At 42.4% G+C, this 25,849-nt stretch overlaps 1 protein-coding gene across 3 annotated transcripts in view; it reads right to left on the reverse strand.

Moving 5' to 3' along the window:
* eml5 (EMAP like 5) overlaps positions 1–25,849 on the reverse strand; it is a 129,143-nt gene that overhangs the window by 34,063 nt on the left and 69,231 nt on the right. For all 3 annotated transcript variants that reach the window (XR_010908003.1, XM_067454993.1, XM_067454992.1), the window contains 11 exons: positions 24,695–24,951; positions 22,123–22,335; positions 21,259–21,426; positions 20,296–20,402; positions 20,034–20,152; positions 16,147–16,333; positions 15,905–16,010; positions 6,103–6,196; positions 1,172–1,272; positions 884–1,077; positions 690–801 (listed from right to left, as the gene is read on the reverse strand). Coding sequence is in view for 2 of the 3 variants with exons in the window: in XM_067454993.1 (XP_067311094.1) it covers positions 690–801; positions 884–1,077; positions 1,172–1,272; positions 6,103–6,196; positions 15,905–16,010; positions 16,147–16,333; positions 20,034–20,152; positions 20,296–20,402; positions 21,259–21,426; positions 22,123–22,335; positions 24,695–24,951 (1,658 nt within the window). In the remaining variant the exon portion in view is untranslated. The remainder of the gene's footprint in view (positions 1–689; positions 802–883; positions 1,078–1,171; positions 1,273–6,102; positions 6,197–15,904; positions 16,011–16,146; positions 16,334–20,033; positions 20,153–20,295; positions 20,403–21,258; positions 21,427–22,122; positions 22,336–24,694; positions 24,952–25,849) is intronic.

A 25,849-nucleotide genomic window follows, 5' to 3' on the forward strand; every position in this document is an offset into this window, starting at 1 on the left:
AATGAAAATTCTGTCATCACTTACTCACCCTCAAGTTGTTCGAAACCTGAATGAATTTCTTTCTTCTGATGAAGAAAAAATATAATATTTTGAAGAATTTGAGTAACCAAACAGTTGATGGACCTCACTGACTTCCATAGTATGAAAAAAATACTATGGCAAGTCAATGGGGTCTATCAACTGTGTGGTCAGTGTCATTCATCAATATATCTTCTTTTGTGTTTTAGCAGAAGAATGAAATTCATTCAGGTTTGGAACAACTTGAGGGTGAGTAAGTGATGACAGAATTTTCATTTTTGCCAGCCAGCAAAGCTCAACTATCAAACTGTAGTACAGCCTAGTAATGAGTCTGTGGCATCTATAGTAGCCAGCAACTATTGCAGAACAGCTCCCAGTCCAGTGGACAACTAGTGCAAGTCCGCTATCAGTCTGCAACGCATCCCATTATAAAGCCTCAGAGAAGAAGACTTCAATTTGGTTCCATCTTGCTTTCTGATATCAGCTCAGTCCATTTTCCAAGTACTACCTTTTTCAAGGCTTTGAAGCAAATAAATGAGACATCACAACCCAGCTATCAATTAGGACAAGTCAGTCTATTATCTCACAATATTCTGTTCAAGTAAATGCAATTTGTAAATTGTAATTGTAAAAGTAAATTGTTGTTCAAGAAATGTAAGTGACGTCCTTACCTTTGGAGCCTGGGGCCAGGACTGATCGTTTTATGGCATATGTCTTGAGGCATCTTTCAAACGTGTCGTCCCACAAAGCCACTATTCCATCTTTTCCACCAGTCACAAAACCCTTGGAAACAATGCATTTGCATTTTATTTTAAAGCACATTTAAAAAGAAAGTGACTCCTGTTTATTGTCCGAAGCTTAATACCTTCTCCAGCGCGTGCATGCTGAAAACAGGCCCATCATGAGCTTTGACGGTTTTCACCAAGAACATATCTCTCCAGATGCAGATGTCTCCAGTGCAGGTTCCCGAAAACACCATTTCTTCAGTCCAGCCATACACCGCGCACATCATGGTCTCGGTTTTTCCCATGCTGCCCTTCTTCCCAATCAGTCCTCCACCTGAGAACATCACAGGTGTGTGAGATGAGGATGACCTCGGATCTACAGTGTACAGCTATTCACATTTTTCACAAAAGCTTTATTATAGTCTTACCTGCTCTATGCCAAAACTTCATGTGCTTCACTCCAGCGGTGATCAGTTTGTCTGGCATATACGGGTTGATTTTAATGACAAATATTTTGTCCTTACTTCCCCTTTAAATCAAAAAGAGAGACATTGCATTTGTTAAATGTATTAGGTATTTTTTTCCTAACACCTAACAAGGATGAATTGAACAGCCTTCACTCTTTTTTAGGAGTTTAAAGGTTCACAGTAGGCACTGTAGGGCTGTAATTGACCTGTCTGCTGTGATGATCCCACTGTCTGAGTGCCAGGGGACCGTGGCTGTCTGCGGTTTCGCATTAGGCCCGATGCGGAGCAGGCAGAGCACTGAGCAGTGACTGCACTGTCAGGCCCTATTTACTTCCACCCGCACAAGCATCCTCTCTACCAGAGAAGGCCCCAGGGAAGAGTCGGCTGGAGCTCTGCACTACCTCTGAACTCAAAAGCATGCAAACAAGGGAATACAAATGCTTCAGACTGTAAGAGGAGGTACAGTATACACTCTTTGAGGCCATTCAATATAAAACAAAAGCAATGAGAGGATGCCCATTACAGAGATTTTACCATGGTAAAGAGTTGTAGTTGCTTGTAACAGTAGCAACAGATATTGTATATAATATTTGTATGACATTTTCTTGAGAAATCTTAAGTAGTTGCCAATACAGTGCAAGGACACTGTGGCTGCTTGCCAGGGATTTAATATTTAGAGGGAAATTTCAAATCTCAAACCCAAGTTTGAGCAATAGCAATTATGATTGATTTGACATCACTAAGCACCAAGTAAATGCATATTTATAATTAAATCTTTTTAGCAATAATATCATTTTTGACAGCCCACTGTGGCTAGTGGTTTGTCAAAGTTACTAGCCACTCTGCATTATCACTGGAAAAACATATAGATATTTTTACTATTATCTCATAATTTGGCAGCAGGTTTATTAGGCTGCTGTCACTTTAAAACCTGATGGATCCATTACTCTGTTATAATACATGTTTATAACAGTGTACTGTAATACACATGCATTTTCTTTCTCTACCATTTATGTTCACTTAAAACATAACTGACTGTTTACGTAAATACACACCAAGACCGACATTTTGACATTATTGTGTGTATTTGACTGTTCTACTTTGGGTGTGAGCAAAAAATCTACAGAAATTAGTAAAATTATGCACAATTAGCACAATCCCATGGCAAAATTCAAGCCCTGTTACACAAACAATTCATCCGGAGCAAATGAAACGAGTGAGTGAGGAAAGGCGCTTGTGTGTCACTCGCTGTCGGAGAGATGAGAGAGAGCGAGAAAGAGCAGCTGGAATTGTGTTTTTATTCTGTGGAAAATGAGTATTGGAAGCATTTAGATACTTCAGTATAGATATTTTTTGACAACACTACATTGCATTATTATTTCCGATGCCTTTTTAAAACACTACAATTGAAAAATGTATATATTATGTATAAAATCCACACACGTGGCAGGCTGGCGGGTGTTAATGTCAAGCCCTGAGTACCGTGAGAGAGATTATAATGGAGCTGTCCGCTCTCTCATCGCTCTTGCTGTATTTTGCTCTCGCTCTGAGAAGCGCCGCTTCAAGTTGAACACACCTAACGTCTTCCAATCCTCAGCAGAAACTACAGTGTTTGAAGGTGGGGCAAGTAGTAGACGTTGTTTACCACCAGCCAATGAGTGAGCGCCTTAATCTGGCATTATGCAAATTTGTTACAAACCTACAAATGTTTTTGCAGAAAGTAAGACTGGAATCAGTGACAACTCATTTTAGGCAGTTCAGAATCTGTGCTTTTTTTAAGGTGACAATAACGAAATATATCATGCACTTTGATCTTTGAAATTATGCAGATCTTTTATTTCACAAACGTCCGTACAACACACTACATCAAAGGTAATATCAAAAAAATCACAGTAATGTGTTTTTTATGAATGTATTTTTTTCAAATATACATTTGAACAAATATCCTTATCAGACTGTATACAACGTTAATTAACAACTAACAGTACATTCTGACAGAACGATAAAACAATCAATAAAGAAGTCGTATCATGAAAAATCCCTCCTCGGGGAGAGAAAAGGAGATTTCACGATTCTCTCCAGGGGTAATGATCATGCTGAGATAAAGATTGCATGAAAAATAGGCTAAGGTCTTGAAGAAGTGCTGAAATGGACTGATACCAATATATATTTAGAGGATGAATGTAAGGAAGCATGACAAAAGAATAAAGTTTATCAAAGAATTTGGCTACTAAGAAACACATTTCTTTTTAATTTCTCTTTTTACTTTTCATGTGTTCCAATTAAAACAGGAGTTTGGGATTGAAGTTATCAAATGACTGGTCTATTTTTAATATCCAAGGGGTTTAGTTTACGACACAGCCAGGGGTGCGTTTCCCGTACAACGACGTAGCTCGCAGATTAACCACCATAGTACGATGCATCTTTGTGAAAACGAACGACCTAGTCACGACTGTTTCCCGAAACCATGGTACCTGTGTCGCAGATCCATAGTTCAAACTACGTTGGTATGAGCCGTCGTTCTTCTTCTTCTTCGATCTAATGGCTGACTGGAGACGAGCACATACCGCCACCTACAGTAATTTGGTTTTATTTTATCTTTTCTTCGACTCGAATTAAGCTTTGGAAATGACGTTACGTAGGAGTCTTGTAATATTGAATGATTTGTTTGTTCTGCAATACATTATACACACACAGAGTTAAAAATGTGCTCTTTTCTGATCCCAATGTCAATAATTTCACAATTTCAGATAAATACTATTTCTTATGTAATATTGATAGGCTACTTAACCACAATTGAAAAAATATGGGTTTTGAAAAACTGTGATGTACAGTTGTGGATTGCTTATTTTGCTCAATCTTTCCCATTTTTGTCTTCTTGCCATTCTGACGTGTTAATGAAAATGACACGAAAACCCCAATTTTCAATGCTTAAAAATGCAGTTCTTTTCAAGAAGGTTGTGGAATATAGTAAAGTCCAGCTATTTTCAAAGCTGAAAAATAGCATTACAAATGCTGAAAAAAATTAAATCTGGCCAGAAATCACTTAAAAAATAAACGATGCTAGCTATGGATATGGACAAAGCCCAGACAGAGTTAGGAATAAGTGGAAGGACTTTGCAAGTGTGACAAAACAGAGGGCTGTGGCACGTAAGAGGGAAGCAAACAAGACTGATGGGGTATCAGTTCAGTTCTTCCTGTCCCTACAGAGGTAGACACAGTTTTGGCCATCCTGGGGCCTGTTGCAATGGAAGAATCCTTGGAGATATGGATTCATGTGCATCAACCAGGCCTTTGCCTTCAAAGGCCAGGCCTCCAACATCAGACCCTCTCTAGTCAGGCCCTTCAACATTAGGCTTCACATCTTCAGAGGGCAATAAGAAGAAACAATGCTTTAAATTCAGTTGTTAGCTACACTGCATTATTATGCTGTTGGAAATGTATGGAGGTGATGGGTGATGGCCTAATGGGTGGGTGATAGAAGTACACATGACTCTTTAGTGTGGGCCACTTCTGCAGTTTGCAGGTTGCTGAAGAGGGTCATGGCTTTGGTTATAGCTGGCTGCTGTCCTCTTCGCCCATACGTCCTGTCACCTGTGCAGCATCCAGCCAACACTGCACTTTAAACCATTTGTTTAATGTGACATCATTTTGGTTAAATATTTGGTTTCTTTGTCGATATGTATTAAATTAACACTTAAAAAAAACTTTTTTAACATGCAGATATACATACTCACTCTCTCTTTCTCTCTCCCTATATATATATATATATATATATATATATACACACACACACACACGCACACACACACACACACACACACACACACACACACACACACACACACACACACATATATACATATATATATATATGTATTTACACACAAACACATATGTAGAGAGTATTCTATATTCTAATTCTGTAAAAAAAAATCACTCATTTATACATTTTTTTTTGTTACTTTAGGTACATTCATTTAAAATTTTAAATTAATTTACTATTGAAATACTGTAATCTGAGTGTTAACATTTTATATAAGTGAAAACCTCTAACACACTGTTTTACAATATTGTTATGAGACATGTATTTTGGAATGTTTTTAAATTAAAATTAAACAAAGATAACCCACTTGACAGACTCACTGTTTCTTTGCACAAACGAAACAATGGCTGCGTTCTAATCGGCAAGATTAATGCTTTCAGAGGGCACTTCGAAGGGAGAATAATCCTGAAGGCCACGCTTCTATATAGTTTCAAACTTAATTTGTAATAATAATAAAAAGGCGATTAATGTGATAAACTTAAACCACAACTTTAAGTCTTTTAAACCACTCAAAGTGGATGGTGAAATCTTCTAAATCTTCTAGGGCACAGGGTCGATAACTCTGAATAGAACACAGCCCAGGTGCGGCGCAATCAATGACGTCGACACAGCAAAATAACGACGAACTATGACTCTAACCACAGGTGGAGAGCTGTCGTTCCAACGACACAAATTTGCGATGCAGTTTGCGAATGTTCGTTAGAACTATGGTTTCGGGAAACACTGAATCGTTGAACTACGTTGGTAACGACGCAACTTGCGACCATAGTTGGCTAACGATGCTTTTGGGAAACGCACCCCTGGGAAGTAAGTAACAGGTAGCATTGGAGAAGGGACATAACTTTAAACACCATTTTATTGGATAAAAATGTCTATACATCCCGTCATCAATATTTTTGTCAATTTTCCTGTAAGATAAATACTGTGAATTTCAAATGCTTATATCTGCTAAAAGCATATTGGTCAGCTTTTAGAGTACACTATAATTTGCCCAAAGATAGCAAACATGCACTACAAGACAAAAAGCTTTGATTTTAAGGATGCAAAGCAGGTCTAATTCACTCACCGGATGGTGGAGAGCTTCTCTCCTTTCCTCCATTCCCAAAGGACAATGGTATGATTGTCATCCAGACCCACTGAAGCCAGCCTCTTCCCATCCGCTGCAGAGACAGACATCATACCGCTCTGATTACAGTCAACATCAGCCAAATAACACCATCTAAAATCATGTAATGTCATAATGACTTTATACCATCTCCACCCTGCTAACAATGAAACAAGACATCTCAAGTAATATGATGTGACAGCTAACAAAGGCATTGCTCCAGTGGAAATTTCAGATGGATGGCATCTAATGAGAATAATCATTTATGTTTAGGCCTGTGACACTGACAGATACTTGGAGGCTCTGCTATTTTTGCTTTGTCAATAGAAGCTCTTCTATACACCTGACACTGATTTTAAACAAGAAATATGTCAAGTTAACATATCTAATAACATAGCATAAATAGCATAAATAAGTGTGATTGGTAGTTTTACAAGTCAATCGCATGGACTGTTCCTGCATAAATCGACAGTTCTATGCAAGAATGAGATTATATGGCAGTCAAAAGTCTATACTGTATGTGCCAGAACAGGGCTCCAGACTAACATTTGAGAGCACTAAGTTCTACAGATGGTGGCACCAGCACCTGATTTAGTAGCACTTTAAATTATTTAGTTAATAATAAAGTTTTTATTAACAACAGCAATGTGGAAACCTATAAAAAAATGTTTTGGTCATCACAATAAAAATAACTTTTGAATTGGATAATATTTAGAGTTTTAAAGTGCTGAATTGTGAAGCACTTAAAAGTCTCTGAAAAGTGCTTGAAGTTCACCCCGAAATTAATAATGTAAAAACATTCAATTATTTCTGCCACAATACCATGGTTACAGATAACGTTGCTACATTAAATCTATGGTGAATGTTGGTGATTTTTGATCTATTTTTGCTGTTTTGATCTATGGTTATATAACATAGAATCTGTTGATCGAGAATTGATTCCCGTGATCGAGATCGGCCCGCGAAAACCTGCTCTGAGCTCACGCTTTGCTGCCCTGTCTATTATTGATCCGAGACTATAAACTGTTCATGATAGAACGTCTCGGTTACGTATGTAACCCTCGTTCCCTGAAGGAGGGAACGGAGACGTACGTCAGAACTGAACCGACGAATGGGATCTTACTTTAGAGACCAATCCTACTTCGAGCATCTAACAACGAGCCAATGAAATTTGGCATGCGATCACGCATTCCACGCTCCGCCCCGCAGCGCGGGTATAAATAGGAAGTGGAATGGTAGATCAGCGCTTTTTCTGCTGAGGAGCCGAAAGGTGACCGGACTCCCAGCGGAAGCACAGCATCTGGCGACGGGACGTACGTCTCCGTTCCCTCCTTCAGGGAACGAGGGTTACATACGTAACCGAGACGTTCCCTTTCAGTCGGTCACGTTCGACGTACGTCAGAACTGAACCGACGAATGGGATCCCTATGGAAAACGCCAGGATGCTGGCCCTTCCAGCGTCCTGCTTGAGCGCACTGCACCGTCTAGTATGGTACGGAAGTCAGGGCTCCAAGCAGGGAGTACAGTCACTGCTGTTTCTGCAAGACCCACTCAGAATGACTATTGGATAACGCTGGGAAAGCGTGCCTACCTCGTACTTGCGAGAGAGGGTACGCTGCGGGGCCACGTCCTTCAGGGAAGGAGAGGTGGCAGAATACACATAAGGACTAACCTGGCAGGGTAGTGCAACATATGGCAGTCTCTGGGGTGGTTCCAGCCTGATTGAAGGGGGGAAAGAACACGCCCAGAGATGACAGAGCGGGCTCTGTCGAGGGAAAGACACGGGGCTAGCCCGAAGGGTAGCTGATACCGTGGAAGAATACACATATGGGGTTGCCGTGAGGGAACCGCTACATATGGAACCCAGCCTACAACCACGTTTCACAAGCATACGGGTGCAGGCCTGGCGTCAGACGGTCCGCAACGTCTGACACCGGAGGGGTGACGGAGGAGCTCGACAGGGTTAGCCGGTTTCCCGGGGAACACAACTGGAGACAATAGACGCACGTATCCGGCCCAGAGGGCGGGAGTGGCATTTCGCAAGCCGACACTTAGAACGGGCACTTAGCGCTCCTGGCCACTGGGGGCGAGGATGCGGGAAGATACCGGCTCTACACGTAAGCTATAGAATCTAGCAAACGTGTTAGGTGTCGCCCAGCCCGCAGCTCTACATATGTCTGTCAGCGAGGCGCCTTGAGCCAGCGCCCAGGAAGAAGCAACACTCCGAGTGGAGTGAGCTCTTACACCGAACGGGCAAGGCACGTCTTGGGACTGGTAGGCCAAGACTATAGCATCCACTATCCAGTGGGCTAACCTCTGCTTGGAGACAGCCTTTCCCTTCTGCTGGCCTCCGTAACAGACGAAGAGTTGCTCTGAGGTCCGAAGGCTTTGGGTCCGGTCAACGTAAGCGCGAAGAGCGCGGACCGGACACAGCAAAGCCAGGGCTGGGTCTGCCTCCTCCGAAGGCAGCGCTTGCAGGTTCACCACCTGATCCCGGAAGGGAGTGGTAGGAACCTTGGGCACATATCCGGGCCGGGGTCTCAGGACGACGTGAGAGTTACCTGGCCCGAACTCTAGGCACGATTCGTTGACCGAAAGTGCATGCAGGTCCCCTACCCTCTTGATCGAGGCCAATGCCGTCAGGAGCACTGTCTTCATTGACAAGATTTTCAACTCACAAGACGCCAAGGGCTCGAAGGGAGGGCTCTGAAGTGCTCGGAGCACTAGAGCTAAGTCCCAAGAGGGTATCGAGGATGGACGAGGAGGATTTAGTCTCCTCGCCCTCTGAGGAACCTGACGATTAGGTCGTGCTTCCCCACGGACTTACCTTCTACTACATCATGGTACGCTGCTATTGCTGCAGCATATACCTTGAGGGTGGAGGGAGACAGCCTTCTCTCCAACCCATCTTGCAGGAAGGAAAGCACGACACTGATCGAACACCTTCGGGGGTCTTCCCGGCGGGAAGCGCACCACTCAACGAACAGGTTCCACTTCAGAGCATAGAGGCGCCTCGTAGAGGGGGCTCTAGCTGAAGCGATGGTATCTACGACAGCTTGTGGTAGTCCATCTAGAACCTCCGCGTCCCGTCCAGGGACCAGACATGAAGATTCCAGAGGTCTGGACGCGGGTGCCATAGCGTGCCCCGTCCCTGAGAAAGAAGGTCCTTCCTCAGGGGAATCGGCCAAGGAGGGGCTGTCGCGAGGAGTGTGAGTTCTGGGAACCAGGTCCGGTTGGGCCAATACGGCGCAACTAACAAGACCTGCTCCTCGTCCTCCCTGACCTTGCACAGAGTCTGTGCAAGAAGGCTCACTGGGGGGAACGCATACTTGCGTAGGTCCCGGGGCCAGCTGTGCGCCAGTGCATCTGTGCCGAGGGTACCCCCGGTCAGGGAATAGTACCACTGGCAATGGGTCGAGTCTGGAGAGGCAAACAGGTCGACCTGTGCGGCTCCGAACTGGTCCCATATCAGCTGGACCGCCTGGGGGTGGAGTCGCCACTCTCCCGGAGGTGTCGGCTGACGAGAGAGCTCGTCGGCTGTCTGGTTCAGCACACCAGGGACATGAATGGCCCGAAGCGACCTCAGCTGCTTCTGACTCCACAGGAGGAGGTGGCGGGCGAGTTGGAGCAGACGACGGGAGCGTAGACCACCCTGACGGTTGATGTACGCAACGGCCGTGGTGCTGTCCGTACGGACCAGTACATGCTTGCCACGCAGCGGCCCCTTGAGGCGGCGGAGTGCCAGATGTACTGCCAGTAACTCGAGGCAATTGATATGCCAATGCAATTGCGGCCCCGTCCACAGACCAGCAACTGCATGCCCGTTGTACGTGGCCCCCCAGCCCGTGGTGGAGGCATCCGTGAATAGCACAGCATGCCTGGACACTTGTTCTAGGGGCACCCCGGCCCGGAGAAACGAAGTGCTGGACCACGGGCTGAAGGTTTGGCGGCAGTAAGGAGTCACTGGGACCCGGTACTGACCGCTCTGCCACGCCCACCTCGGGACTCGGCCATTGAGCCAGCGTTGAAGCGGTCTCATATGAAGCAATCCGAGCGGCGTGACCGCGGCTGCAGATGCCATATGCCCCAGGAGCCTCTGAAAGAATTTCAGTGGGACCGCTGTCCTGCTCTTGAACATATTCAAGCAGTTCAACACCGACTGGACTCGCTCCTCGGTGAGGCGCGCCGTCCGGTTGACCGAGTCCAGCTCCATACCGAGATAAGAGATCCTCTGTGTGGGACAGAGTTTGCTCTTCTCTCGGTTGACCCGAAGGCCCAACTGGCTGAGGTGACTGAGCACCAGGTCCCTGTGTTCGCACAACTGGCCCTTCGACTGGGCTAGGATCAGCCAATCGTCGAGGTAGTTGAGAATCCGAACGCCGCGTTCTCTGAGTGGAACAATGGCTGCCTCCGCGACCTTCGTAAAGACGCGGGGCGACAGGGACAGCCCGAAGGGCAGGACCTTGTACTGATATGCTTTCCCCTCGAACGCAAAGCGTAGGAACGGTCTGTGTCGAGGGAGAATAGACACATGGAAGTACGCGTCCTTCAGGTCGATCGCCGCAAACCAATCCTGGGGACGGATGCATTGGAAAATGCGTTTCTGCGTCAACATCCTGAACGGGAGCTTGTGCAGGGCCCGATTCAGAACTCGCAGGTCCAGGATTGGTCGTAACCCACCCCCTTCTTGGGCACAATGAAGTAGGGGCTGTAGAACCCCGTCTTCATATCGGCTGGAGGAACCGGCTCGATCGCGTCCTTCGCCAGTAGGACCTCGATCTCTGACCTCAAGACCTGAGCATCGCTGCTTCGCCCGGAGGCGAAGAGGATGCCCCTGTACTTGGGCGGCCGGCGCGCGAACTGAATCGCGTAGCCGAGTCTGATGGTACGGATGAGCCAGCAAGACGGCCCGGGGAGACCTAGCCAGGCCCCCAGAGACCGTGCAAGCGGGACCAACCGCACCACAGACGTGCCCGGGGTGGGGCAGCGAAGCGGAGTACTCTGGCCCGACTCGGGAGGCCCGGAGGCGGCCCGAAGTGTTGCCTGAGCACTCCTGGTTTGGACAGAGAGTGGGTGAGAAGGCCCGGGGGCGTCCTCTGAGCCCACTCTGCTGCCCACTGCCCGGAGGCAGGAAAGTGAAGCACTCAGCCCCGACCCGGGAGGCCCGTGGGCGGCCCGGAGTGTTGACTGAGTGCTCACGAGAGAGGAAGTGTGTGGGTGAGAAGGCCCGGGGGCGTCCTCGAGGCCCACACAACTGCCCCCTGGCGACGGGAGGGTAGGAAAGGAGTGACAAGGCCCGTGGGCGTCGCACACTGCCAACCTGACCCCCTTGGGGCCCAGAGAGAGAGGAAACTGCTCTTAAAATGTGGGTACCGCTGGACTCCGGAGAGCCAGTGGCAGAACCGAAACCAGTCAGGGCCCCCCGGTCCTCCTCCGGGGGGGTGGGGGAGGGATGCGAACATCGTCTCCCCCGAGCAGCTCCTGTTCTCCCTAGCCGGCCCGTCTCAGGGCCGCGTCCCCTTGCGCTTGCCTGCCGGTTAGCGGGCCCTGGACGGGTTGGGCGTCCCTCGCGTCCGGCACCCTGCTCCTCCAGTGGAGGCTGCTGCTCGGCTCTAGCAGGGTGGAGGCGGACGCAGGAGGGGATGCCCTCGGCGACGAGCCGGCAGAGGCGCTGCGACCGACGACCGAGCAGCTGGTCGTCGGCACCCTGGTGCAACGCCTCCGTCTGCTCTTGGGCCACCGAGAACTGCTGGGCAAAGTTCTCGATGGCGCCGCCGAGGAGGCCAGCCCAACAGACAGGCTTTTCTTGCGCATATCTGCCAGGTTAGCCCCCTATTCCTGGACCACTAGTGTGGACATCGCCTGACCCAGGGAGCGTGCAGTGATTTTCGTCGCCCATAGGGCGAGGTCCAACACCGCACGCAGTTCCTGCACAACCCCTGGGCTGGGACTACCCTCGTGCGTGCAGGGCCGAGGGCAGTGAGAGAGGGAAAACAATGATACTTTTTTTTTTTTTTTTTTTTCATTTTTGGCCCTTTTGACCCTCCATATTTCCCTCTCTCCGATGCAGCAATTGACATCTGTCCTCTGCCAGAGCCAAAAATGAAACGCTAGCCCTTTTTCTCTTTAGGATCAGCGATTCCACCTTCAACTACCAGCAGGCATGCGAGACAGTGAACGTGGCCGTCAGAACGGCACACAGCGCACTGAGCGCTCAAGCCTCTATGAAGAAGGCAAGGCGAACAATGCCCTGACGTGGTCGTGTTCTCATGAGAGAATCCGTACCACCCACGAACAGAGTCTCAGCATGCTTTTGATGCGATAGAGGAGTGGGGGCCCGAGGGGATTTACCCGGCGGGGAATCCCCACTGTAATCCTCAGGCCACCAGCGCTTATCAGCCAAAGTAGCCCTTTTCCAGTAACACTAGAAATGAACTAGATCGGGGGATAGGCGAAGGGACTCGACCCCATCTGAGGTTTCATAGTCTCGACCGCGCATCTAGAGCGCCGACTGACGCGCGCCGGTTGTCGTGACAACCACCGCTGTCAGCCGGCCGCTCGACGGCACACGGCGCGCTGAACACTCGAGCCCTTTATGAGAAGGGGGAGACGAACAACGCGCCGACGTGACCATGTTCTTTTACCAGAACATGAATCACCCACGATCGCAATCTCACATGCGCTCGTGGCCGTCAAGAGGACAGGAAACAGTTGCATACCAGGAATACACGGTTTGAATGACATCTTGAAAAAGACGCAGGGTCAAACCGTGTTGCTCTTTTGTGAATGGAAAGCTGCTCTTTTAGTGTGCTGAAGCACTCAGGGAGATGACCGCGGCTCCACACAGTTCGTTCTGCAAGCCTGTGTGAGCTCTCAGTGATGTGTATTTGTGTGTGTGTAACGCCCAGCGAACCAACAGTTTGTATAGGAAACGCTCAGCGAACCAACAGTTTGTATGGGAAACGCTCAGCGAACCAACAAGCTCCTTTAGATCGCTTGATCACTGATCAGACGGTCTCTCACTGACGCGCCGTATCACCCGCACTGGCAGACTCTCTCACTCAACACTCTTTGACTCGTAGTCAGACACTCTTCGTAGGAAACAGTAAGCACTGCTCGGCTCCGAAGTAGAAAGCGCTGATCTACCATTCCACTTCCTATTTATACCCGCGCTGCGGGGCGGAGCGTGGAATGCGTGATCGCATGCCAAATTTCATTGGCTCGTTGTTAGATGCTCGAAGTAGGATTGGTCTCTAAAGTAAGATCCCATTCGTCGGTTCAGTTCTGACGTACGTCGAACGTGACCGACTGAAAGGGAAATGCATATACCTTAAATGCAATGCAATTCGCTTTTGATATAAAAACATCTGCCAAATGCATTCATGTAAATGCATCCTTTGACAGAAGTCAAAGATGTTTTATTACTTTATATTTTATTTAACTCTTAGGGCCCGATTTTAACAATATGAGTATATGGTCTGAAGCACATGGCGCACTTAGGGCATGTCCGTCTGAATCCACTTTTGGTCGTAAAGTGTAATAAACCAATCAGAGTCTCATCTCCCATTTTCTTTATAACCTAGTTGCGCTTGCACCATGGCAGATTCACTATTTACATGGAGGAATTTGCAAGCGCAAAGACTGAACGCTTCTCCAGAGAGGAATCCTTTTATTTTTAGTATTTGAAAATGTTTGTGTGCTGCTGTGCGTCCCTGTGTGTGTAATAAGCAGAATGTATGCGCATTGTGCACCCACCTATGTGCATATTACTAGCACACCCTTTAAATAACACAACAAATAATGCGCTATTGACTTTAGAGTAGGTTTTTGTTGGTCAATGGTGCAATCGTTTTCAGTTCCTCAAAATAGCAACACACCAACAATGCGCCTGAACACACCTGTTTTTTATACCAGCACACCCATGGGTGAACAGATGGGCGTGAGAGTAGGGCTGGGCGATATGGCCAAAATTTCATATCTCGATATAGCTCATTTGATATCCCGATAACGATATACATAACGATATAGCAATTTTTCTGTTAATTCAGTTTATGAATAGTCTATGCAAAATTGCAATGTGGAAATGCAGTTTGAAATGATATACAAAACAAATGGTAGTATGGACTACATTTTTATTTTATTTAGAACCTTTTTTTCTAGCAAGACAGTTGGTAAAGTTAACACCTGCCTTGGGATGTTAACTGATGACTGTTTGACCGATGGTTGACCGTATCAACGTTAACCGATCAAAGTTGTCGGTTAAAAAAAAAAGTGATCTCTAAATTAGGCTATTATACAGTGGACTAAACGCTACTACAGTTAGCCGTCTCATTCCAAAATCTCTATGTGTGAAGTGAACAAATCCCTCGCACTCAATTTTTCATAACTCGCCTGTTTGTACTTAATAAAGTAAACCAATAAAAACATTTGACGCGAGGTCACAGCGTTTGGGTTTGCGCGCTCACAAGGTTTGCAAAAAGTAAACACTCGAGGTTAGAGCCAGGGCAGACGACAGTATGAAGCGTCATTCCGCATAAGATGGGCTTACATTTGGAAATATCTACATTTCAGTGGTAACACATTAGGTGTTGATCGTCTTTCTTTATTATTGTTAGCACTACCTCGAACTAAAGCGGCGTCTCTTCGGAGCTGTCATTTTCTTTAATGAGCCGCGGCAATGTTTCAAATGAGCTTCTTACGCTAGACAAATGCCTTTATTTTCAACGCGATCACCTTGTACCCAAACCATTTCGAAACTAAGGAGCCATTGTCCTCAGATTACAAACAAGCTCCTCGGCGGCGCGTTTGCGGGACTCGTGTTTCGCGCTGTGGGGGATTTTAAAAAAGTGACGTGAGTGGAAGGGAGGTGGCAGCGCTAGGACAGTGCGTGTGTGTGTGAGAGAGAGAGCGCGGCTCGCGGCTGTTATTTCAAATAGCGCAGCATATTTTAAACTAAACGGTTAACCGGTTTCAACCGGCTAATGAGGCTCGGTGGTCGGTCAAGAAAATGTTTAGTTTTCTCCACCCCTACACCTGCCATTAAAATATTTCAATATATGGCTATATGGTGTGCCACGCGTAAAAGCCCGCTGCAGCGTCTGTGTCTGAAGTTTGTTTTGAGCGCTTATGCTTATGCCACCACTCTGGCATAATTACTCTGAGAATTACCCTGGTCTGAACCGCGTCTACTACCGTCTTCCTCCATGTTTGTTTATGTATTGCAGCATGCATGGGCATGCCGTGGCGTGAGGTGCATCTTGACGTAAAATTCTGCCGTAAACGCCTTATCGTGGCGTAAGCGATAGAGCCTAATATTAAACGATAGACATTTTCTATCGTCCAGACGTTATATTTCGTCATATCGCCCAGCCCTACGTGAGAGCATTTGATATTTAAACAATGCTGGACGAGAAAATGATAACTGCATTGGGATGAAACTAGCAAAAACACTTCCGTCGCATTACGCTGGGTGTATGATAGGGCCCTAAAGCTCTAATAGAGTGCTGCCTTGGTAGCCTACTTATAACTGTTTGCTTGTCTATGTAGTAAATGCATTAGTATGTATTAGTAAATGTAGAAATTAAAAGTAACAAAGATTAATGCATGCTGTAGAAGTATTGTCCATTGTTAGTTCAACTCAATGTAATTAACTAATGTTAACAAATGAAACCTTATTGTAACGTGTTACCACAAACACCACTAATTACTGAGATACAAGAATTGGGTTGTTACAATTAGTTAAGCATTAATTAGCATTCCATACCTGAGAAGTCAAGTGCACACACCCCAAACTGATGGAATCCTTTAAGTACAGACAACGGCTTCAAAAACTCTGTTTCCCATACATGAATAGATGAATCACGGCCCACCTGTGTAAGAAAAAAACACAGATGTTGATGTCCCCAGACCATAAGGCGAAGTGATTTTGATGTATTCGGTAGATAAACCTCTCTGCTTTGTATGCTGTTGTTGACAAAGACAGACATTTGTGCAGTTTGACTGTACCTGGCCTGTGGCTACATAGTCTTTGACAGGGTGGATGGCCAGACAGAGGATGTCATCGTCATGGCCCAGGTAAAAGCGCTGTGTGTTCTGCTGTCTGTTGTACACCACTCCCACGGCCGCCACATGATACACAATCTCACCGGTCTGAGTGTAGAAGAGGTTACTTCTGCAGTCATAACCTCTGTAACTGATACACACACACACACACACACACACACACACACACACACACACACACACACACACACACACACACACACACACACACACACACACACTTTTAAGGGGACTATCCATAGACATAATGATTTTTACTGTACAAACTTTATATTCTTTACCCTAATACCTAAACACAACCCTCAGAGAACTTTCTGCATTTTCTTATTTTCCAAAAACATAACTTAGTATGATTTATACGCTGTTTTCTTCATGGGGATCAAAAAATGTCTCAACAAGGTCAAAAATTACTGGTATTACGATCCTTGTGGGGACATTTGGTCCCCGTAACTATATATTCTATTCCCAAACTCCAACCTTCACAGTAAACTTTCTGCACTTTTTAATTTTCAAAAAACATCAGTATGATTTATAACCTTTTTTCCTCTTGGGACCAAAAATGTCCCCAAAAGGACAAGGATTTCGGATTTCCAGGACACACGTACACACAAACACTACAAATATTTTCACAACCATCCTATGCATGGTCACCCTATGCAAGAATCATTTCTATATTTGGGCATTTTCAGTGATCAGTTGTCTGAATTTTTTAATTCCATTCACAAAAACAATTCACAGCAACAAGTAAATGTTTTTTGTGTATTATGAGTGAGCCATGAGTGAGTGATCATCATTAGTGACACAAACAGCTGCAGGTATATTAGGCTGTTGTCCCTTTAAGACTAATGCATGGACCTAATATGTGACCCTGGACCACAAAACCAGTCATAAGTCGCATGGGTATATTTGTGGCAATAGCTAACAATATATTGTGTGGGTCAAAATAATTTTTCTTTTATGCCAAAAATCATTAGGATATTAAGTTAAGATCATGTTCCATGAATATATTTTGTAATTTTGGAATATACTGTAAATATATCTAAAACATATTATTAGTTGTCATTTTGACAGCTTTAAAAGCTTTTTCCCCTCAATATTTATAAAAAAAAATGCACCCTCAAATTCCAGATTTTCAAATATTTGTATTTTGGCCAAGTATTGTCCTATCCTAACAAACCATACATCAATAAAAAGCTTATTTATTCATCATCTTTCAGATTATAATCTTTGAGATTATATTTCAGATCTTAATTAAAAAAATGACTCTAATGACTGGTTCTCTTGCACTTGATGCCTGACTCGACTTAAAAACACATGATGCAAATGATAAACTTTCACTCTATGATGGTTAAACTTTGCAATTAATCCACTAATCACATGCGTTCTGAACCGATCACGGATGAACTATGATCCCTATACTTGACATTGACATACTTTTTTCCATGCATTGGTCGTTGTTGATTGGCTTTTTAGATGAGGGCGTTGCATTTAAAAGTGAAGGAGAATGAACTTGCAGGGAACGAGGCTTAAGCGGACTAAAGTCTGGCCAATATCACCAGAGAAAAGTGTTCACTAAAAAATGTTCACTGAAAGATCTAGTTATGACTTTTTGATTAAACATTTTGAGGTAAACAATTGTTTTGATATTTATAATTTTATTTTATAATATACATTTGAAAATATATCTCTGCTTATAGCACTGTGAATGTATTACTGCTGTTTTTACTTATTTCAATAAATGGACATAAATGGAGACAAACAAATGGAATTTTATCCAGTGACTATTGAATTATATCAGTTGCCTTGCTTCAAACCTCATCTGAATATTCAGGTCAGATTCAGGTCTGCTCCGGTATTTTCACTGAGCAATCACAACTACTGTATTACTGCCATGTTCTTAGACTTTAATCCGTAACCCTTAATCCATCTGATGACCTATGGGTGCACTTGAAACAAATGGTACAAATTTGCAGTTCAGCTGTGGTTGACACCACAGCCCTTTCTGTGGGTCCTTCAGAAGGATTAGCACGCATTAAAAGACAAAAATTGATGGCCAGATGTGTTGTGAGTCCAACCCAATCCAGATTCCAGCACAGCTTCTACAATGATGTTCTGCAGCAGGTGAATAGCACAAGACAGTCTTTCACTTTGTTCCTGCACTCCATCTCACCGCCAAGTGGAAAACATGAGCTCATGCCATAAGTGAATTTTAACTAGCAGTCTGCCATATAAAATGTGAAAAGAAAAGCAGACAGCAGGTTTCCATGATGTGCCTCAGTGCTGGTCGCCATCTTCTCCAGAACACAACTGTAGGCTGTCAGAAAGGTATGGAATAATAACCCAGTCGAATCCAATCCTGTCAACCACTCATATCACACATTTTGACAATGACTATCATCTAACTTTGAAGACAACCTTTAAAAGTTGAATGGTGAACCACTTGTAGCTAGTCCCTAAAGGTGCTAAGACTAATCTTTAGGACTGACACTGGCACTTCCGAGAGATGTGGCATGCATTTTTTTGGCTGGATGAACAGATTTGCAGGTGCACAAATTATGAAAGCTAAATGGAGACCTCCTTAAGATACTGTGTCTACACTGGAGCCATGTCCTATTCAAAACAATCTCTTCTAATAAAATAAAGCAAATTCAGAAGCTGCAGAAGAATGTATTAATTATACAAATATTTTATTTAAAAAATATCTTGAGGTCAGATTTACTGACAGCTTGCACCTGCACTAGCGCAAACTCTCTTTTGAATTTAAAGAACTGCTGGCAGGGTTTACTGAAGACATGCAGTGATAAATTAGCGCTGAAAAGACGTGGACAGGGTTATTTTTTGCGACTGACCTTATAGCATATGCATTTGCAGGAGTTTTCCTTTCAGACGCAGAATTTATGAGAGGAGAATATTGAAATGAATCATGCAAGGTGATTTACTGAGGTTTGAGACATTATTTATCGCCCCAAAAAAGCCATGTCTTAAACCAAATGCTAATTTAAGCTGCTCTTGCTAGATTGCGTTGGTCATTATGGAAATGATAATCAGTTCACCCGCAGAACTTTCCACTCTCATCAGCTCTTTTTTGGAATTGTGCTGTCACGCTAATTCGCCCTGTTTAGTAAATTTGGCCCCATCTGTAATATTTGCTTTGAATTTAACTTTCTGTAAAAAAAATTCAAATTCTGATGATACATAAAAGTCAATGTTTCTAACGTTTTAATAATATAGAACTAACAAAGATTATAAACATAAGTAAATATATATATATTTATATATATATTAATATATATATATATATATATATATATATATATATATATATATATATATATATATATATATATATGAATGAAATATAAGGAAATACTTGAAAATATGTAATAATATTTTATTCAAATGTATATACATTTCTTAAATATGTGCCCTTAAATATGCATGAATTGCCTGTATATATTAATATTACAAGAGAAACAAAATATCATTTAAAATAATTAATAAATAATAGTGTATGTAAAAACTGTTATAATTTATACAATTATTAGTAAATCTGGTCCAATGTGTAATATTGTATACAACTATTAAAACTCTATTTTAATAATGCCTAAAAAAATTCCTTGCAGGAAGAAGCAGACCATAGTGGTCAGAAAGTGTGTAACATGGTAGCTGTGTGTGCACAAACTGTATACTACTAACTATGCTCATGTTTGGGGGACACACTTTGAATAGTGCTGATTTATTTGCCATTTTTACAGTACTTTTGAGAGCTCCTCAAAAAATAAACCACGATTGAAGTCCATGCGGTGCTGGTGATCTGCTGAAGCACTTACCCATGAATAAAGTGCAACCTCATTCCACTGGCTGGAGCTCTTTCTCTCTTCTTCATGGCCATGGCACGATGCTTCTCCTTACACTGCTCTTTAAGTTGAGGTAGATCTTCTTTGTAAACCTGAACAACACATTTCCATCATAAAAACCAGAACTTAGGTGGGAATTTAACAAATGATCCATGAGAGAAGGGATCTGCTGTCAGGTTTTGATAAGCATACAGTATGAATGAAACAATGTCTTTTTACTGATGTCATCACAAACCTGTCGTCGGTAAGTATGTTGTGTTTCCTGTTCAATTTCAGAGTCCATCTCAGGCACATCTGACTGATCTGAGTCGGATTCCTCGCTATGTGAGTCTACTAACGTCTCTGTAAGATGGAGAGGGCAAAATGTCACCTCCTGCAATGATTATGCATTTCACTCAAGTAAAACAAATAAATTAATTAACAAATTAGAGCCAATTCCATTTAACATGATCTCCTGAGAAACCCTGAGAAATGTATTAGTAATGTCTAAGTGCTGCCCCTCCCCTTTATAGATTTATCCCTAAGAAAACTGCTGATGGCTAATAAACAGAATTGCCAACGTGAGCAGTGAGAAAACCATTAGGAAAATGAACAGCGACATGGTAGACTGAGCAGCAACATGCAAAGAAAAAAGACACAAGAAAAAGGGGGATCCAATTTGCATTAGTTAAGGTGCTTAGCTTATATAATCGAGCACGTTTCAGGAGCACAGACAGTCATTTATTTCCACAATAGATGTATTCAGTCTATACCAAAATGTATTTAATATAAATTTATTCCATACTAAGTATAGTACAAACCCATTAACATATTTACTGACATATCACTTGACTTGGGACAACATGTGTTTTAATATCATTATTTGTAAGAATAGCATGATCACTGTATAATATCAGACTTTAAATGCAAGATATTTAAAGTGTACCTAAAGTATACTTGAAATAGTTCCACTTTGACACAATCAAATACACTTAAGAATATCTTTATTTGGACTACATCACTATTTCCAGATAACTAAAAAGCATTTAGTACAAAATTAGCTGTTCAAATTTAGCAAATTTAGAATTTAGCATCAATATGTAAATGTTTTTGTTGTAAACTTAGCATAAAATAAATGTATTTCAAATAAGTATATTTAATGTTCACTGGGGTAAGCTTGTCAAAAAAGCCAGGTATCCAAAAAGATTGTGGCTCGCACCTTGAGGAGCTAAATGAAGAGTTTCTTTTGACTTCCTTTCAGGGACAAACTTCCACTGGAACACTGAGTGATCGGCTCCACCAATAGTAATCACCCACTGATAATCATGTGACCATCTGACATTGGTTATGTGTGCTGAGTGTCCTAAATATTTTTTAAACTTCGCACCTGAAAGTGAAAAATCACATACACTAAGTACACCAATTTGTGACCTGCTGGCAAAATGAGTCGCAATAATAATTGCGATAATAATCACCTAGCAACCTTACTTTAACATCCCAGGTCATTACACCAAATTTAGGAAAAATATAGATTCAATTGTTTGATTAACATTGCTGAAAAAGACAGCCTATATATTAAGACCTACTGTACCGCACAGATCAAAAATAATGTCACACATCATGTTTTCCCCATCAGTTAACCAAATGTTCACTTAAGATATAACAGATGATGTTTGCGTGAATACTACTCGCCAATACAGATATTTTTTTGAATAGTGTAAATCTGTGTCTATGTGTATATCAGGATTGTGCTCTGTCTGAGGGGTCTTTGTGCACACGCTTTAGATCTGTCAGTCAGCGCGAGTGAGACTGTTTTCAACTAAAAAGAAAAGGTACTCTTCTCCAAAAAGATGCTTTTAGATGTTTAGCTGCTATTTGGAGCATTGGGATCGCTAGACGAGGACTTAATGAACTCTCTTTTTTGAGAAAACCTCAAAATCAACGTTTTTCACTTGGTTTGGCTGTAGCTCGAAACTATCCTGTGCGCATTCCGACTCCTTTTGCCAGCACGGGTCACATTTAATGAAAGACATAAACATAAAAGAGACCAAAAATCACACACAGAGAGGAAAAAAGGACCCACCTTTTCTTACACATGGGTACCGAAATAATTTAACTAATCCATAATCATCCGCTGTAACTAAAACTTGACTATTGAAGTTGGCATCTACTGAATTGATGTCATTGATATCCGAGTATTTAGGCCAGATCCCGTTCACCTCCGGCCCGAGGACACAAGTCCATGAAGACCACTGGACAAGCTTGAGTTCTTCTCTGTTGGTCACTTCCTTTCCACCTAAACATAGTCAAAATCATAGTCGGTCAAGGTTTGAATTTACAATTTGAGACATAAATACTGAGGAAAACTAAATTCTGTCATGACAACTCTCAGGGTATGATAATGTTGATATGTTCGGTCTTCGTGAAAGAGATGCAGCTGGAGAGCAAGTATGGGACTTTCTACTGCCAATACATTCACAACATGCTTCTGTGAGAAAGTGAGGCTGGTATACACTAGACTTTTGTCACGAGTCAAAAGAAAAATAGCTGCTGAATGTCTGCGCCAGTCTGCGGTTTTTGTGAGTTTGGAGTTGACAGAATTCACCAAAAATTGCAATATTGTATGATGGGCACAAACTCCAATTTTTTTAGCCAGACCATGATCCCATTTAGTTGGAGGATATAAAAACATGTTTGATATTTTGAGACGATTTTAGAACACATATAGTGTATGTGTATAGCACATATAGCTAATAAATACTGGACATAACACAGTCATAATATGCTGACCAGGTGCGAAGTCACAAAGATTGAGAAAAAAATGGAGATGACTAGCCATCCAGATCATGGATCACAAGCTTGGCACTTGACGAACTTGATCATGTTGAGATACTAGGATATACCGCTTACAGTCGCAAGCTTGTGCATAACATGCATGAAATAAATGTATTAGAAAACGCAGAATCGGCAGTTTGTTTGGTAATTGTTTCCAGCAGTTTAGTATACACAGTGTGGTTAAAGGATCATTTCACTTTAAAATGAAAACTACCCCATGGTGTACTCACCCTCAAACCATCCTAGAGATTCTTCTTTCAGATGAACACAATCAGAGTTATTAATAAATATCCTGATGTTTCCAAGCTTTATAATGGCAATGAACAGGGCTCACGAGTTTGAAGCTCAAAAAAGCACATCCATCTATCATAAATGTACTCCACACGGCTCCAGGGGGTTAATAGGCCTTCTGAAGCAAATCGATGGGTTTTTGTAAGAAAAATATCTATATTTAATACTTTATGAAGCAAAATAATTAGCGTAATAACTAGCGTAAGTTAACTGACGTATGTCTAGGGCGTAGAGTAAGTGCTTTGAACTGCAATAACCGATACACTTTCCACGTAAGTTGAATGTGAATGGCGGTCTGGCAGAAGCTTTATAAACTTTATAATGTTTTAAATATTGATATATTTTTTTTACAAAAACCCATTGATTTGCTTCAGATGGCTTTTATTAACTCCCTGGATTCGTATGGAGGATATTTATTAATATAACTCTGATTTTGTTCATCAGAAAGTCATATACACCTAGGGTGGTTTGACAAGGACCAAATTGTGATGACTAGATGACTGGGTCACATCATCTTCAAAACTGCACGTGGGGAGGAATTACAAAGTTTGGAAGACCAGGATATTTATTCATATAACTGATTGTGAAAGAAGAACGTGATATACACCTGTGATGGCTTGAGAGTGAGTAAATCATGGGGTAGTGGACTAATCCTTTAACGCAACTCACGCTGCTCAGGTTGAAAGATACGGAAATCCTTATAAATACGGAAAAAAAATCACTGAAGAATACTAACTGGAGCCCAACATGAAGGGAAAATTGCTTCTGTAAGTACTGTACTGTTAGCTTTGTCGAGGTCAATTCTGATTCATTCATTATCATGCTAAAATTCATCCAGGGCAAGACATTAGCACGTATGTCTGGAATAAGTATATGGATTAAAACGTCAATAGTTGCAAATTATTGATTACATTACATTAAATGCAAACAGTGACTAGATAAAACTATGCCATTCACCTCCTGCTGTAATCTGTTGAGTCTACACTGACCGCGTCTACACCCCAGACCGTCTCCAAATGCATTGGCTCAGCGGATTTACCAACCGTGACAGTATCTTCCACTACTGTGCGTCATTTCCTGCGTTTGTTTCACATGTGCGTGTTACTGGTTGTGCTCAAAATTAGTTTAAAGTCTGTTAGTGTATGATGCCCAGCTTTTCTCTGTAACCATTTACAAATTCAGCAAGTGTGTGAAGCCTGCTGTTTAAAAATCTGTTCACATTTTTAAAAGTTGTGAAGTGAATTCCAGCCTTAAGACATGCTGCTGTACAATACAGTGTACATGAATTACCCATAGCTGATCTATACAGGTGGAGCTGGGGCAGGTGGAGGGTTTCTAAAAGCATCAACGCTGTCTGCTACAGCAAATGCTAACCAATTATTTGAAGGTTGAGCTCATTGGCTACTGATACAGCAGGAACCAATTGGCTGTGTTAATCTATTAGCAAACAGATTGAGTTCCTATCAGCCTGTGCCATCTAGAGATTCATGACAGAACTTTGTATTTCCAAGATGGCTAAGAGCTCTTACTGGGCATCCTGTAGAAGAGCCGCCGACCGTTGCCATCATTGGTCTGTAGATACTTGCTGTCAGTGGACCAATCCATGTGTGTGATGAAGCTACTGGAACCCACGCATTCGCCCACTTTCTTGTAGCGCTGCACAACGCCGTAGATGTCCACCGAGTTATCGTTAGAGCCCACGGCTAGGTGAGCTCCGTCAGGGGAGTACTTCAGTTCGTGGATGGCCTCTTTACGGTCCTTAATGTGGACCACCTCCGTCATGTCCCTGCAAAATGAGTACAGATCTAACAGATTAACATATTTTAGGTTGCTTTAGACCAGAGATCCTCAAATTGTACAGCTCAGGCGCCACTTTTAGAACACCCAGAATGACCAGGGCCAGTGAATAAAATGATCTGATAATAGTAATAAATATTTGATTTTGGATGATACTTGACCAGCTTTAAAATGTGCAGTAACAAACAATTATAGCTTAGAAAAACCTCATACTGGAATTATTTTATTCTTCAAAACAGTTTGACAAAACAAGTGTCAGTTACTTTGAAAGACCCTTTTCATTTTATAAAGAAAATGTAGTCAAATTGTTCAATGATATACAATACCTTTTAAAAGTTTTTTTAATTAATATTTTTATTTAACAAGGATGTAATAAACAGTAAAGTTTATTACATTTATTACAATTTATATTAAATTAAAGTTATTTAATTTTAATCAAATTAAATATTATATGTAATTTAATTGAATGACTCTAAAATGTCATGTTATCTAACCATCAAGCAATAACATGTTGGATTTACACGTTGAATATAATTTTTTTTATGAGTTTTGAAAACAAAGGTTGTTTTTCTTTCTTTTTTTTACAGATTTCAAGATTTAAAAAAAAAAAAATGTTTTAGTGCACATTATACTGTATTATATAAACAAAAACCTTTATGTTAGAAGAAAAGTTTTTTTCTTTTTTTAACCAGTATCTTGAATTATTAATTCAGAGTTAAAATTAGATTCAGATCTGTCAGACCATAAACAATTTATTTGACCTTGAAACACATGAAACGTCATGAAAGTCTGCAGGGGTTCTCTCCTTGACATCATTTCCTGTCAAATGTTTTTTGGTTGGTCGCACCACATGATAAGCATTTTCCACTAGTAATGAATAGTGAAGC

Source organism: Pseudorasbora parva, chromosome 10, assembly GCF_024679245.1.
Source record: "Pseudorasbora parva isolate DD20220531a chromosome 10, ASM2467924v1, whole genome shotgun sequence".
Classification (NCBI taxonomy): domain Eukaryota; kingdom Metazoa; phylum Chordata; class Actinopteri; order Cypriniformes; family Gobionidae; genus Pseudorasbora; species Pseudorasbora parva.